The 16,131-nt window shown below is 40.3% G+C and overlaps 1 protein-coding gene across 1 annotated transcript in view; it reads right to left on the reverse strand.

Moving 5' to 3' along the window:
* Positions 1–10,085, reverse strand: part of ndnf (neuron-derived neurotrophic factor) — a 35,356-nt gene extending 25,271 nt beyond the window's left edge. The window contains exons 1-2 of the mRNA XM_079588192.1: positions 9,809–10,085; positions 1,595–1,783 (exon numbers count right to left, since the gene is read on the reverse strand). Coding sequence (XP_079444318.1) covers positions 1,595–1,782 — 188 coding nt within the window. The 5' untranslated portion in view covers position 1,783; positions 9,809–10,085. The remainder of the gene's footprint in view (positions 1–1,594; positions 1,784–9,808) is intronic.
* Positions 10,086–16,131: the final 6,046 nt, after the last annotated feature.

The following is a 16,131-nucleotide window of genomic DNA, read 5'->3' on the forward strand; positions in this document are numbered from 1 at the left end:
CCAATCACTGACGAGGATTCCAGCGTTCCACCAATGAATCGCGCTTGGGCGTGGTCTGGGTGTATTAGCGTCGAATTTCACATAGACAATCACTGACGAGGATTCCAGCGTTCCACCAATGAATCGCGCTTGGGCGTGGTCTGGGTGTATGAAATGTGTATGATACTGCAGTAGCGTCGACTTTCACATAGAGGGAGATTATACACTCTGAGCATACACTGGCACACACTGAAAAACGGGTACAACGGATTTATAAGGACATTTTCAGAAAAAGCGGGAGGTGGTTAGGCGCAGCCTGATAAGCCTTTCTACACTGCTCGACTTATGAGGACATTAGTGCTGTCCTCGTAGTTACGGTATGTCCTCATAGAGTCGGTATGTATCCATGGTTTTTGTCCTCATAATCCGGTCGCACCAACACACACACACACACACACACACACACACACACACACACACACACACACACACACACACACACACACACACACACACACACACACACACTTGTTTCCAGCATCTTATTCATAATGCATGTCTTACCCTCATCTAATGCACTGTGGCTATAATAGATTCCATATTTTCTTCTTCCCACACATACAGACATATCCACAAATGCACATGATCATACAAAACCCTCCCGTCCAAGGATGTTCAAACATGGGGACATCCAGAATAAAACCAATTATGAATTCCGGACGAAGGCTTGTATGCCGAAACGCGTCGGAGTGTTTTAATAGTGTTGATTATGACCAAGCCGTAGAAATAAAGGCTTTTTAACTTTTCCACAGAGAGTGCCTTGGATGTTCCTGATGATTTCTATATGAATTTGAATAGTTCAATTATTTTGAATATATATATATATATATATATATAGTATAATTTAGTTCAGTCATGAAACTCGGTCCTTTACATGCAATATGCAAGCGATCACATCATGGCACAAGCTGATTGGCCTCTGCTATTCCAGCACCCAATTATATTTCTCGCTTAACATTTAAATAGTCTGGTACATTGTTTGCAATATCGGATTAACTCCTCCTCCTCCCCAGCTCCACCTGCCTAGATCTGCTACAGGATTCATGTATGTCTATTTATGCAGCAGCAGATCTTACACGCTCATGTATCTATTAGCAGTCCAAGTTAAGGTCTATGATTGTGTTAATCTGTCATAATTTCACGAGCACACACTTACAAATAAGTCAGATAGAATAAATGGTATGCATATTTGGCGTGCTGTCCGGGGAGAGGGCTCCAGGCTCGATATTCGGCCCGAACCCAGAGAACTCCCCCCGTATGCCTGGCTGTGGAAGGAACAAGCCAAGAGTGAGGAGTCGGGGGGGGGGGATGCTGGAAACTGTCAAGGGATGTAGGTGAGTCGACTGAGTGCCTATATATATATATATATACTTCTTCTCATGCTGATGGGATAGTCATGATGATTGTTGATGACAAGTTAATTGGATTGATTATTTGAACGTGTTCCTCCCGAACTTTGTTTAATGAAACATAATTTAGTAATTATACTTTATTTCATATAATTGCAAATTGCTAAGTGAAAGTGGGCATGTGTGTGTGTGATGTATGATCTCACCTTTTCGGTGTATCCCTGAACAGGTATCCACTGATCTCGGCCCCATCTGGCATGACAGAAGAGTCATGAAACAGAGCTTTATCCCTGATCTGCATCTGAAAGAGTCCTTCATCACGCGTGGGCAGCTTCTGTCCCATCACCCCCAAGACCAGCATCACCAAACCATAACATCCACACATCCACGCCATCCTAAAGAGAGAGAGAGAGAGACATTGACAGAGATTGAACAAGAGAATGGGATTTCATGACCAGGTTTATTGGATACTATTGGTGGATAATTGTAAGAATAACTATATAACGTGTCCACAGTCCACACCAATGCTTGATAATGTTCTGCTTATAATAAGTGCACTCTGCAGTCTGATTTACTGTCAACTACAATATTTGTATCGTTCATGTTGTGAAAAAATAAATTCTGCAAGTGATTCCAACAATATTGTTCCTTTGTGACGATCTCGTAATAGCTTTGTTTGTGACTTCACTATTCTCATAGAATCAATTCTTAAATTTTATAATTATCGTTACAGTCGTTCTTGGTGTGAATGTTACATCACATTGGCCTCCAGGTACATCACAGCCACTTAACATGATTTGCTACTTGGGGGAGGGGCACACTAGAGATCGTTTGATTGGACAGAAATCTGTGTAGTGCAGGATGAGTCATCAACATTTTTGCTCTGTTTTCTTAAAAGATAACAACTTTTTAAATATGCAGAAATGTGATCTGCAGAAAGGGAATTTTGTATTTTAGGAGTGCACTTATATAGATGACTGCAAAGCTAACACACAGGAACTAAAAGCAATTAACCCCACGTTTTATTTCACGTAGTCTGTAAAATCTATACAGTGTATCTGTGATGGAGGAGATCATGGACAGTTTAGCCATCAGTTGCAGTCAACGACTATTTAAAAACTCTAATGGAGGAATTTTATGATGTTCTTCTTCTAAAAGAACATCACACTCTTCTTAACATTTAGTTCAATGACTGGATAGCACCATCGCACTACAAGAAGCAAATCAAACTACAGCCGATTTTGGATGAAGAATTCAAATGAATGTCTTTACTGACCACCTTTGAAGTTCTGGTGCTTTTTAACCCACAGCTGGGTAAAAGACGGCTATGCAGTGGTTGATACTGCACGCAAACAACATTCATACAACTCATGAGAACATCCAGGCTCTCAGAGACACTCACAGACACATACATCTGCTGTGTGTGTGCTCAGTGAACACACACACACACACACACGTTCCCTCACTAATCACTGTTTGAATGCCAGTGTCCGAGCTCACAGTACAGAATATCCATGTCTGGTTGGTGTTAAACACCTGCTTATAACTATTCACAGATTCTCTTTCTCAGCGATCTGCTGCATCTGTCCAGTGCATTGTTAATTTTTAAGCGACATTACAACATGATTTTCCTTTCATTTACACTTGTAGACAAGTCTTTACAAGAGATATAAAACTATATACATTTCTGTTTTTTAAAGGTCTTTTCTTTGCTCACCCAGGCTGAATTTATTTATTCAAAAATAAAGTTATACAGTAAAATTATGAAATATTATTACAGTTTAAAATAACTGCTTTCTATTGTAATATATTTTAAAATGTCATTTATTTCTGTAATGCAAAGCTGAATTTTCAGCATTATTACTCCAGTCTTCAGTCACATGATCCTTCAGAAATCACTCTAATATGAGGATTTGATGCTCAAGAAACATTTCTGATTCATATCAATGTTGAAAATAGTTGTGCTGCTTCATGTTTTTGTGTGAACCGTGATTTTTCAGAATTATTTGATGAGTAGAAAGTCCAAAAGAGCAGCATTTATTTTAAATAAACATATTTTGTAACATTAAAAACGTACTTTCTGTCACTTTTTATCAATATAATGCATCCTTGATGAATAAAATTATTAATTTCTAAAAAAAAAGAAAGAAAAACTGAGTATACATCAATAATAAGAATAGCAAATCTAGGCTAAACTGGACTACGGTTATGCATTCTGTGCAGAAGTAAACTGTGCTGGGGTGAGTTATAGGAAGAGCTGAACTTGGTTCAACTGTGATTGGCTGAGTCTGGCTGTGTTGGGCTACTACAGTCCAGGCTGGATTTGGCTTTGCCCCGGATCACATGATATCCTCTTTCTATTGATTTGGTGCCATTGATTGGAGCTAAAGGCAAAGGCCAATCGCCGCTGATATAATCAGGCTAATGATGGCAGATTAGAGTGATACTCCACTGTCATTAACAGCAAGTGAGTGCTTGTCCTCTTAATGACCTCTCCAGGAACCCCTCCCCTCCTGCTGCCTTTATTCACACTTTTCTTGACCTCTTTCACTCCCTCTTTATTTGCCAGTCTCAGATAGTACTGTCTTTCTCTTCCACCACTTTCATCCATTGTTTTTTTCTTTACGTGCCTTCCGCTTGCCTTTTCTTTTAAAGTTGCACACCCCCCCTCCTTTACACTTGGGCTTTTCGCTTTGGTCAATCACAAAATCTACTTAACTGCATTTGCACACAAAGCACTGCTTTTATCATGCATTACATTTCCTCTTTTCTATCTCTCACAGTAAGAGTGCTGCTTTCTCTTGGGCTGTGATTGTGTAATAGGATATTCACACAGAAAAGAGATGCTCTCTCTTAAAGGCTCATCTAAATATTTATATGGGGATTATGCTGGATCATTTATAAGACACTTTTGGGACGCTTTTGGTGTCTGACATTTCGGTTCATTTGGCTGTGGTAAAATTGTGGTGCGCACCAGTATGTTTGAAAAAGTGGTCTGGCTTACTTTGGAGTATGTGAAATTCATCTTAACTCCCAGTTATGAACTGCTATTAATGATACACAAGAATATCTTCTACTTCACATCACTGATCTAAGAAAAACATCTACTCGTAGAAATCCATTTTAGGCTTGCAGAAAATAAGTATGGGTTCATTGAAGAAATGATTTAGGAGAACAAATTAGCTAAAAGTGTCAATTGTCTGGAACTAAAAAGCTCTTATGATACCGGACATCATGATATTTGGGTAGGAATCATAATGTTATATCTCTTTGGATTGAATTCCAGTATATAGCCAAGAGAGGAAAGCAAAGAAACACAGGAACATGGATTTCCGATTTGCCAGGTTTGGATGCAGTTGTGTTTCCCAGAGCAGAAAAAGTTTTCTTTCTAAAATAAAACTTCAAAACAAAGCCCCATCTGGAACAAATAAAAGCTAATGTTTAATTACAGCCGAGGAGAATGCCTGATCGTAATTTGGGGGAGGATAATTTGAAGGCAGAGTCAGCCGCAATCGTGTCAACTTTGTTTTGCTGCTTTTTTTTTTTTTTTTCTACATTCATTTGTTTTTACCAAACTTTTTTTTTCTGACAGGAACGGGTTTCTTCGGGTCCTTGATCACTTATGGACCGTGTACAAATCTGAGACGTGTGATGAATTGGACCTTGAAGTGGTTTCGGGAGAGAGTGTGTTTTGGGAAGGTCGTAGAGTCAAGTTCATAATGTTAAACAGCTTAAACCCTTTGAACAGAACGAGCTGTAATGTTTGAATTATCATACTAAAATGCGCCTAATCACTTCACATGCGAGTAAAAGACAACAAATTTGAAAGGTAATGGTGCTATTTAAACAGTTTACTCTTTAACTTTGAGTAATTTACCTCGTTTTAACTTCCTTGATTATCGTCCAGTGATCTAAGAGAGTCATTAAAGATAATTCTGCAATACAAATGCATTATAATAATCTTGTGTCAGGTGTTTCGGAAACATCTGGCTGCATTCCACTCTGCATAACACGATTTCCTTTCGTTTCAATTCTTCTAATTATCTCTCTGGAGACAGAAATGTCATTCTCTTCAAAATATGTGTATCCAAATCAGATAAAATGACCATTCGTCAAGAGGCTTTATGCAACAACAGCAAAGTCTGACTGATTGATCAACAATTAGGAGCGGATAATTCTATCAGCCTGTCGTTAAATGCTCCAATCAATCAAATAATAGACTGATTAATTGCCGCAGGAAGTGTTAACATGCAATTCACCAAGGTAAGACAGGGACTAACAGGCTCAGCCGGGGTAACAACACACACACAAACACACACAGATGAGTAGCACATGTACGATGCATGAAAAGCAGCGCTACTGACAGGGTGAAAACACACATCGCACCAGCGCAGCTACCACCTGTCAATCAAACTGCAACGGTCCAGGCCACAAACAGCGGAGAGCCATCATTATCGCACTAACCTGTGTGGGGCTGTCACTTCTTTCTCACTTGCTTTTTAAACATGCATGACTGCAGGTTTACACACACACACACACACACACACACACACACACACACACACACACACACATGCTGCTTCCATACAGCCTCTCCTCCCTATAGAGCTCAGTGTTACATATGTGAACTCTCTCCACCATCGCCTTCATTTGCACCGAGATAAGGGAAACATTTCAGATTCTGTTTCAACAGAGGCACGACACCCTGAAACTGGAGAATGGGTGAGTTTCCCTCAGCTTCTGTCAGCGCTTCCCGAAACCTCCGAACAGACATTTACTGTGAGTTTCGTCCCCTGGGCTCCTCGTGGAGTTGGAAAGCTAAAGAAGGGGGGAAAGAAACCAACCTCAACAGCAGAAAACAATGGGGACAATGTTGGATTTTGTAGGGCAGTTTTATTCTGACAACCACCTATTCGAACAATCCCGGCATCCTGCTGCACTAATAAGACATTGTTATGGTATAGCTCACTCATATATGATATTCACAAACCCGGCTCAATACCACATTCAATGCAATTCGCCACTTATACCCTTATATAGGGCACTGTTTGAGGGGACAGCCATTTGTAGTGGTGTCCGAAACCATAATGCAGTGTTTCCAAACCCTATTGCTGGAGTTGTTTCAGGTGAGTTTGATTAGGAAGAGTCAGTGAAAAGGTACACTATTGGTATGCCTCCAGGAACAGGGTTGGGAAACACTGCCCTAGTCGACATTATTGACTGCCCTCATTTGGCCCCAAAATACAATGGATTTACTCAGCTGCAAGCCACTGGAAAACTGCGAGAGTCGCACCGAATTAATTCCTGTGTCTCACGTCCGCAGCACTTCCGGTGCACTCAGCGTCCGAATACACTCACTCGATTACATTCACTCATTCAGTGGACTATTTTAGAGGAGCAATGTAGGGCAGTGGTTTTCAGTCCTGCTCCTGATGACCCACTGCTTGGCACATTTTGTATGTCTCTCAGATTTTCAGAGCTCCATGAACTCAACTGAATGTGTCAGATAAGAGAGACATACAAAATGTGCAAAGCAGTGGTTCCCCATGCAGGACCAGGACTGAGAACCACTAATATAGGGAATAGTGAATGAGGGTACGGGGGTGATTTCAGATACACCCACAGCCAAGTGTGTTGGGGGCAGGTTGGATCTAAACCCTGGAAGACACTAGCCCTTCAGGAGTAGGATTTCACAAACACAGCAGTGTCAGCTGTGTCTCAATTCCCTAATTTTGTGGTATTCGGTTTGTATTGATAAGTGAATGACTGTGCAAGTGAACAGCCACTGTGTTTTTCTCACCTTAAATATTATGATTTCTTAGAAATGAGACTTTAAAGCTGAGGTGCTTGACATGTACTCCGACTGTATCTTTATGCCAATCCTGGTGCTCTTGGACAGCCAAACGGCACAATGACTAATTGTTAGAGGCCGGTTTCGAGAGCTGAGGTCCAGCACTCCACAGTGGACACTTGGCTGTCCGCTGCTTGTTTACTTTGGCAAGGACCCATAACAGCGTTTGTTGAGTAAAATCTTTGAAGATATGTGTGCGTTTGAGGAACATCTGAGAGTGTGTGAACGTGCATACTGGATACACACAGAGAAGCCGTGGAGTGTAATGTCTCTAAGTGATTGTGAGATCATTAAGCCACTCGAGAGTGTCCAGACTGGGATGTCCCACTCATATTATCCTCACATTAGTTCTTATCTCAGGAGTCCCAATTAGTACAGCGTTCGGGAATGCTCATCGGCAGCTGAGCTGAGGGTGCAGGGGCCACTTTCTGCAAGAGCCACACAAACAGACCATTGAATGGGAAGGCCCCTGACTGATGCTCACTTCATAGCTGTCTTTGTAAGATGAAGTTGAGATCTCATAGATATTCACAGACTCAAGGGACAATTTGTCCTTCTCACTCCACCCATACGAGCATATTGAAGGAAGTGCACAAACAGGCATGCTGGGAAATAAAGAAGCCACTGCCGTTTATTTACCATCTACCTACCGAGAAGGAAAATAATCTTATGTGAGCAGCGCTGTTTGCGTGTTTTCGCTGACGGGACGCGCTGAATGAACCAACTCAAACTGAATCTGAGCTCAGAAGCTTTAGGAACAAACAGATATGGAAATGAAAGACCAGGGGGTCAGAAAAAGTTCGAAAAGCTGCGATTAAATCCCTGGTTCTCCTCAACAGGACATGACACACAGTCACGTCAGACCCCACAAAGACCAGCGTGAGGACGACTGTATCTCCGCATCGGACTGTCACTCCGTCGGACACACAAATGGCTGTTGCAACAGTGGCGGAATTCTTTCACGGCCAGAGTTTTCATATGCAAATAAGGGTTTAGATACGCTATGCAACACAGACCTTCCCGTTCTTAGACTTTTGTTCCTGTTTCATTCTTTCCGAGAGAGGATGGGAGGCAGTGCAGCTTGGCCTCGCCACTAAATACAGTTATTCAAATTCCCTCATTCTGAGTCTGCCTTTCATTACGTCTCCCAGCCCAGAGAAAAGTATCACTCTCACCAGGAACCACATCAGGTAGCCAGCAATCCACTTCATAGTTGTTTGTGTCTGATAGGAGACTAATCCTTGAAATCCCATCGGAGAGATTAAAAAAATCCACACAGTTTACTATTCAAATTCAAAAAGAAAAGGATGCAAATGGGACCGACATTTCACTGAATGCCGCAGATGGGAAGCTGATGTGAAATTTAAATGTCATACCTTCTCATCTTTAAAGAAATATATTTTTTTTCTTATACAACAATTATGTGTGCTGTTTTTATAGGCTTACATTAATACACACAGAGCATTTGCGCTTTTAAAATTAATTTGATACACTGCAGGACCATTTAATAAACTGCAAAACAGCTCAAATGTGATTCAAATGGTGCAAACTTATGATATAATTTGTGAGATTTTGATTTATGTTGTCAGGCTATCAGCTCTGCATGCATGCCAACTTGAACATTTAAAATAAATATTCCTGAGGTGTATTTAATTTCATGCAACAAATTGTCTCCTGTACAATGTACATTGTGGATTTTGGGAAAGAAAATGTATAGACTAGACCTCTTGAAACTTAAATTTAGCACTCATTCACTTTCTCTTATTCATTCATAAACTGTAAACCTAACCTAAAACCTTGATGTTGACAAATAAACTTGATGTAATTGTGAACTACTGATCTTCTCATTACTTAAAGCAAAGTTAAATGCAGACTTGTGTAATAAGTTGTTCCTGTCAAAGCATTAGTCTGAACAGAAAAGCACAGTTCATTCGTGCATCAGCAGTGCAGATATGAGCCAAAATTTCGCATCTTGCAGGTGCTTTTAATGCGTTAAGGTTTGGATAAGTTCCTAACAAGCAGATATTAAAAGAAAAACTCCCTATATGCCTTCCCTTCAGCGGAGACAGGAGCATTTAACACTATGAAAGACTGAATAACAGACGCACAATTGAGAGGGCGAGGACGAGTTGTGATGAATTGCGTCTGGCGGATGGGAGCGCATGGGAACTGCGTCTCCAACACAATGTCCAAAAAACTCCCATCCTAACGAGCACCTCTGATATCCAGACGAACATTAAAAGAGCCTGCGAGCTGGGGCTTGATGCAGAGGTGTTTGAAATCGTTCACTTCCAGGAGTTCGCAGACCGCAAAAGCCCCGTCGCTTGTTCTGGCAGAGGGTTCAAAGAGCGCGGGGAGTCCCGCTCCGTTTCCCCGTGACTGCACAAGTGTTTCAACTCTTTCATGAGGCTTGGACGCATTTGGGAAATGCAAAGGCAGGTAGCCTACATCTGAGCAAATTTCTCAAAAATAGTGCAAATGCTTCTTAGGGATTTTAAACGCATCTTCTCCGGGAAACTAAACCCTAAATAGTCAAGAAAACATCTCAATTTTATGTGAAGTTCCTTACCTTGTTCTTTTGGGTAAAATCACTCCAGAGCGTTTCAAGTGTCTTGATAGCAAGGTTGTTTTTGATGTCTTCCAGCAGCGCAAACTTGTGTGAGGTGGAAACAAGAGGAGTTTTGGGGAGAAAGTGTGGTAAAGTTGTCCCTGTGTGTCGCTGCTAGATTCCTGCAGTCGGATCTCGAGCGGAGTTTCTCTCGTCCCAAAGTTAGTCTCTCGTCCTGGTGGGTATCCTGAGTTGTTCTCCTGCTGTTCTCCTCTGTAGAGACTGGGAGAGAAGTGAGGGTCGGACTGCTGTGAAGTGTCTCTCTCTGAAGACCAGCCCACTCATCTGACACAGCGCGCAAACACACTGTCCTACACGAGTCAACAGTCAACAAACTTCAGTGGCGCGCGGACGAAACCGGACGAAATTTTTTTTTTAAATATTTTTTAAAAAAGGTATTCATAATGATTCTGAATATAAAGCTAAACATAATTAAAGTACGAAACTGAGAATGCAAAATAACTTTCCTGTAAATAATAGCTATATTTCTAAATCATAAAGGTTTAAAATCCTGAATATAGCTATTTGTTACAGTGCATAATACAGTTAAAATTAAAAAGATACTGTGTATATTAATAGGATATTGGCTGTTTATTATATTAATGCCTTATTCTGCATGGTCATATTCTACATCCTTTAATCCTATCCAATAGACTACCTAAACTTAACAACTACCTTACTAACTATTAATAAGCGGTAATTATGAGTGTATGGAGGCAAAAGTTGTAGTTAATGGTTAGTTTATAGTGAGAATTGAACATTAAATCTAAAGTGTGACCATAATTTGAAATCCAAAAAGATCTGAATATAAAGCTATAAATCATCAAATATAGTAACTGTAAATATATACATACAAATAACTCTGAATATAGTTTATTTACAGGTGAACATCCGAATATATTTATGAACACACTGAATGTATGACTTGACAGAACTAAAAAAAAAAAAAAAAAAAATGCAGATTGACTTTTGAAAGCATGCTGTAATTTGATAAAGCTTCCTGAAAATAAGCTAACAATGCTACTGTATTCTGCAGCCGGTGCAGAAAAAGAAGTAAAATAGCATAACAAAATTGTCATGATTTAGGTTTTATGCATCAAATAGTGCAGAGCTGCCTTACAGCATTTCTGGACGTCAAATCTCTGGTCAAAGTAAAGGTATGTGAAAAGAATTATGATCATAACTTAAACCAGTCCTAATGAGATCAAATATAAGAATCTTCAAACTTCAATAAACTGAAGCTCCTTTTCTTTTCTTTTCTTTTCTTTTTTTTTTTTTTTTTGCTTACACTTTATTTCGATAGTCCACTTCAAGCATTCTGCTAGGAAACGTTGCAACTACATGCCAACTAACTCTCATTAGAGTATTAGTACACTGTTAGGTTTAGGGTCCATATAAGTTGACATGTACGTATAGTCAGTAGACTGTCTGTTGAGGAGCATCACAATAAAGAGTCAGCAGATATTAAGCACAGTAATACTCTAATGAGAGTAAGTTGACATGGAGTAACAGAGTGGACCATTGAAATAAAGTGTTACCTTTTTTTTTTCCTCTGAAATTCAGCAATTCTCATATAAGCACTTTAAGATACAAACATTTAAAAGCACTCAATGCTGTGCACAATAGTAACTCACTAAACGGAGGCACGGTGTGAACTGATGAAGTCAGGTGTGATGTGTTATTCTCTCTGGAGACACACATGACAGTTTACTGTAGGGCATCTGTCTCTCATCCTGCAGGTAGTCACACAACTCCTGAACACTTCATCAAAAGAGCCGTGTCACGCTGAAGAAAAGTCCCACGATGCTTCCCGATCTTCTTTTTGTGCTTGCAGTATTTGCATACTTGAATAGCTTGTGATTACCGACACACACGCAATTGTGTGGTTTGTTTGAAGAGCACAGGCATGGCTTGTTTCCTTTCCTTCGGCTGTTTACAGCGGGCCATTCTCTCCATTGCTGTCTCGATGACCCGCATCTCTTGGAGGTGTGAAGGGGAGGTTTTAACCAGGGGAAGTAAATATTTATGAAAGATAACAGCAGCTTGAACAAATGCTCTCAGTGATGAATGGTCATTTATGACTGAATGAGGGTCTGAGGGCTTCAATCTCATGGAATGAGAGCTTTAAAACTCGTCTCTTAATGTTGCTGAAATTAGATCAGGGCCAATCATTGTAGGAGTGACTCGTAATTCAGGTTTTATTTTCATACAGTGTGAAAACGAACTCTGTTAAGGTTGTTTTCAAAAGATCATCTTTGACTTTAAAGGAGAGTGGGAGCTCGGTTTCAGAGAACCAGCGTTAGTGAGTGTTAGAGCAATATCACCATCTAGTGGTTTTCTAGAGACCTGTGTGATTGTTGATAATGACTTTGTACAGGGTGTGTGTGTGTGTGTGTGTGTGTGTGTGTGTGCTCTTGTTTATGTGATTTATGAGGACACAAATTTGTGTAATGACATGTGTATTACACTGGTATTACAACTTAAACGTGGTTTATGAGGACATTTCATGAGTCCCAATAATTCAAATAGCTTAAAAAACATAAAAAACAATGTTTTATTAGAAATGTAAAAATGCAGAATGTTTCCTGTGATGGGTAGGTTTAGGGATAGGGGCTGTGTGTGTGTGTGTGTGTGTGTGTGTGTGTGTGTGTGTGTGTGTGTTTACTATATATACGTCTACTTTACATGTGCTTTAGTATGTTAGACAATACATCAACAGAAGTTATTTAAAGCATGACAAAACATCAAAACTAATTAATTAAATCGTACCTTAAAGTGAAACTAACTTGACATTTTACTAGGTGCACTCTTTTTAAAGTGTGTTATGCCAGAAGTGTGTTATTTAGTCATGAAAGTCTGCTCTTTTTTCAGTACACTTACAGTTTGTGGCATCTTATTTCATTAATAGTATAGGCTATATTATTTATCTGCTGTTTTGTAAATACTTTAAGATTTAAAGCACACAAGTGAACATTCGATACAATTAAGCACACTTCTTTATCACAAGGGCATGTTTTTTTGGGGGTTAAATTGGAATGGACAACACTGACCTTTCCGAAAACGTATATATTTAAATATAAAAATATATATATATATTTAATACACATTAAGGCTGTGTCCTAAAGCTTAGGCTCTGCCCTCGCTGTCTTTTCTATCAGGCAATGACGTGTAGGCATGAAGGTCCCTCACGAAACTGATTTCGGACAGACTGAGACAGCGTGACGGTTTAATGATCTACCGCAAAATAGAGAGTTTTGGTTTGTTGAAAACTTAAATATTTAATTCCTACAATAGGAATTTATTTGCTAGAAATGACATCAAATGTGTGAAAAATATTGGCCAAAAATTTAGGCCTAGATTTACACCCAAACTAGCAACCAACAGCAATGTTTCAGGCGCCATCTTTACTTTTTAGCTCAAAGGTCACAAAATGGAAAGCACAGGATTGTATGATATCATAAGCAGTAAAGGATTACATCTATGCTGCCTTTCAAACCCGATCAGATGAAGGAGACATATCCGTATGCATGCGGAGGCACCATTTTTCAGCTTTCAAATTATTAGCTTAACTTTATTAGCTACACCTGTGCAACTGCTCGTTAACGCAAATATCCAATCAGCAAATCACATGGCAGCATCTCAATGCATTTAGGCATATAGACATGTGTTACGTCCAAATTCGCCTACTTATACTACACGCTAAAAGTATGTGCTCTTTTTGTGGAGAAAAAGTATACTTTTGAGAATGTGTATACACTGTGGGATATACTATCACATCATAAAATAGTGTATTTAACGGTTGCTCTCTGACGCTTATTTACACGCATCCTGTCACCATAAACTGGCCTGTCAATCATCTTGTCACAGATAACATCGCAGTCGCGTGTCTTTCATGTGGAAAACTCTTCTCATGTTAAGGCGTAACGAGACATTTAAAAGTGAATGGCCAAACGGATCTTTATAAAAGTTCACATTGTTGTTGCAGATGAAATATAAATGTATCACTTAAATGCTGGTTATTAGTCACCTCTTTATCCAAACCTCTCTACTTGCACATCTGCCATGTTTTGTAGTTTTTTAACACTTTTTACTGGTGTTTGTAGTTCTGAACTGAATCCTCCTCCAAAGCGCAATGGGTTGTGAGCAATATTAGATGTTATAGTGATCACGGATCCACACATCGAAAATCCTCCATAAATAGTAGATCATCCGGGGACTTCTGGCATACTCTGTTCAACAAACTATGGGATGAGACTTTGGGACACTTTTTTAAATCCCACATACTATTTAAGATGAATAGTATGGACATTGGGATGCAGGGTCAGTCAATATGCTGAACGATATGCTGAAGTTCAAGCTGAGCATCAGAATGGGGAAGAAAACAGTGATTTAAGTGACTTTCAACGTGGCATGGTTGTTGGTATTTCACAAAACTGCTGATCTAGTGGGACTGTCACTCACAACCATCTCTCGGGTTTACAGAGAATGGTCAGAAAAAAGAGAAAATGTCAAGTGAGCGTCAGTTCTGTGGGTAAAAAATGCCTTGTTGATGCCAGAGGTCAGAGGAGAATGAGCAGACTGGCAAGCCTTGAATCAGAAGAGCATCTCTGAACGCTCAACACATCAAGCCTTGAATCAGAAGAGCATCTCTGAACAATAAACACATCAAGCCTTGAATTAGAAGAGCATCTCTGAACGCTCAACACATCAAGCCTTGAATCAGAAGAGCATCTCTGAACGCTCAACACATCAAGCCTTGAATCAGAAGAGCATCTCTGAACGCTCAACACATCAAGCCTTGAAGCAGAAGAGCATCTCTGAACGCTCAACACATCAAGCCTTGAATCAGAAGAGCATCTCTGAATGCTCAACACATCAAGACTTGAAGCAGAAGAGCATCTCTGAACGCTCAACACATCAAGCCTTGAATCAGAAGAGCATCTCTGAACGATCAACACATCAAGCCTTGAATCAGAAGAGCATCTCTGAACGCTCAACACATCAAGCCTTGAATCAGAAGAGCATCTCTGAACGCTCAACACATCAAGCCTTGAAGCAGAAGAGCATCTCTGAACGCTCAACACATCAAGACTTGAAGCAGAAGAGCATCTCTGAACGCTCAACACATCAAGCCTTGAATCAGAAGAGCATCTCTGAATGCTCAACACATCAAGACTTGAAGCAGAAGAGCATCTCTGAACGCTCAACACATCAAGCCTTGAATCAGAAGAGCATCTCTGAACGCTCAACACATCAAGCCTTGAATCAGAAGAGCATCTCTGAACGCTCAACACATCAAGACTTGAAGCAGAAGAGCATCTCTGAACGCTCAACACATCAAGCCTTGAATCAGAAGAGCATCTCTGAACGCTCAACACATCAAGCCTTGAATCAGAAGAGCATCTCTGAACGCTCAACACATCAAGCCTTGAATCAGAAGAGCATCTCTGAACGATCAACACATCAAGCCTTGAATCAGAAGAGCATCTCTGAACGCTCAACACATCAAGCCTTGAATCAGAAGAGCATCTCTGAACGATCAACACATCAAGACTTGAATCAGAAGAGCATCTCTGAACGCTCAACACATCAAGCCTTGAAGCAGAAGAGCATCTCTGAACGCTCAACACATCAAGCCTTGAATCAGAAGAGCATCTCTGAACGCTCAACACATCAAGCCTTGAATCAGAAGAGCTTCTCTGAACGATCAACACATCAAGCCTTGAATCAGAAGAGCATCTCTGAACGCTCAACACATCAAGCCTTGAATCAGAAGAGCATCTCTGAACGCTCAACACATCAAGCCTTGAATCAGAAGAGCATCTCTGAACGATCAACACATCAAGCCTTGAATCAGAAGAGCATCTCTGAACGCTCAACACATCAAGCCTTGAATCAGAAGAGCATCTCTGAACGATCAACACATCAAGCCTTGAATCAGAAGAGCTTCTCTGAATGCTCAACACATCAAGCCTTGAATCCGACGGGCTACAGCAGTAGAAGACACACCTGTGCCACTCCTGTCAGCTGAGATCAGGAAACTGAGGCTACAATTCACACAAGCTCAACAAAACTGGACAGTGGAAGACTGTAAAACTGTTCCCTGACTCTCGATTTCTGCTGCAACATTTAGATGGGTCAGCATCATGAAAGCATGAATCCGTCCTGCCTTGTGTCAGCTGTTCAGACTGCTGGAGGTGCAATGGTGTTTGTGATATTTTTTGGGCACACTTTGGGCCTTTTAGTACCAACTTAGCATCGTTTAAATGTTACAGTATACCTGA

The sequence above is a fragment of the Phoxinus phoxinus genome, assembly GCF_949152265.1.
Source record: "Phoxinus phoxinus genome assembly, chromosome: 18".
NCBI lineage: Eukaryota > Metazoa > Chordata > Actinopteri > Cypriniformes > Leuciscidae > Phoxinus > Phoxinus phoxinus.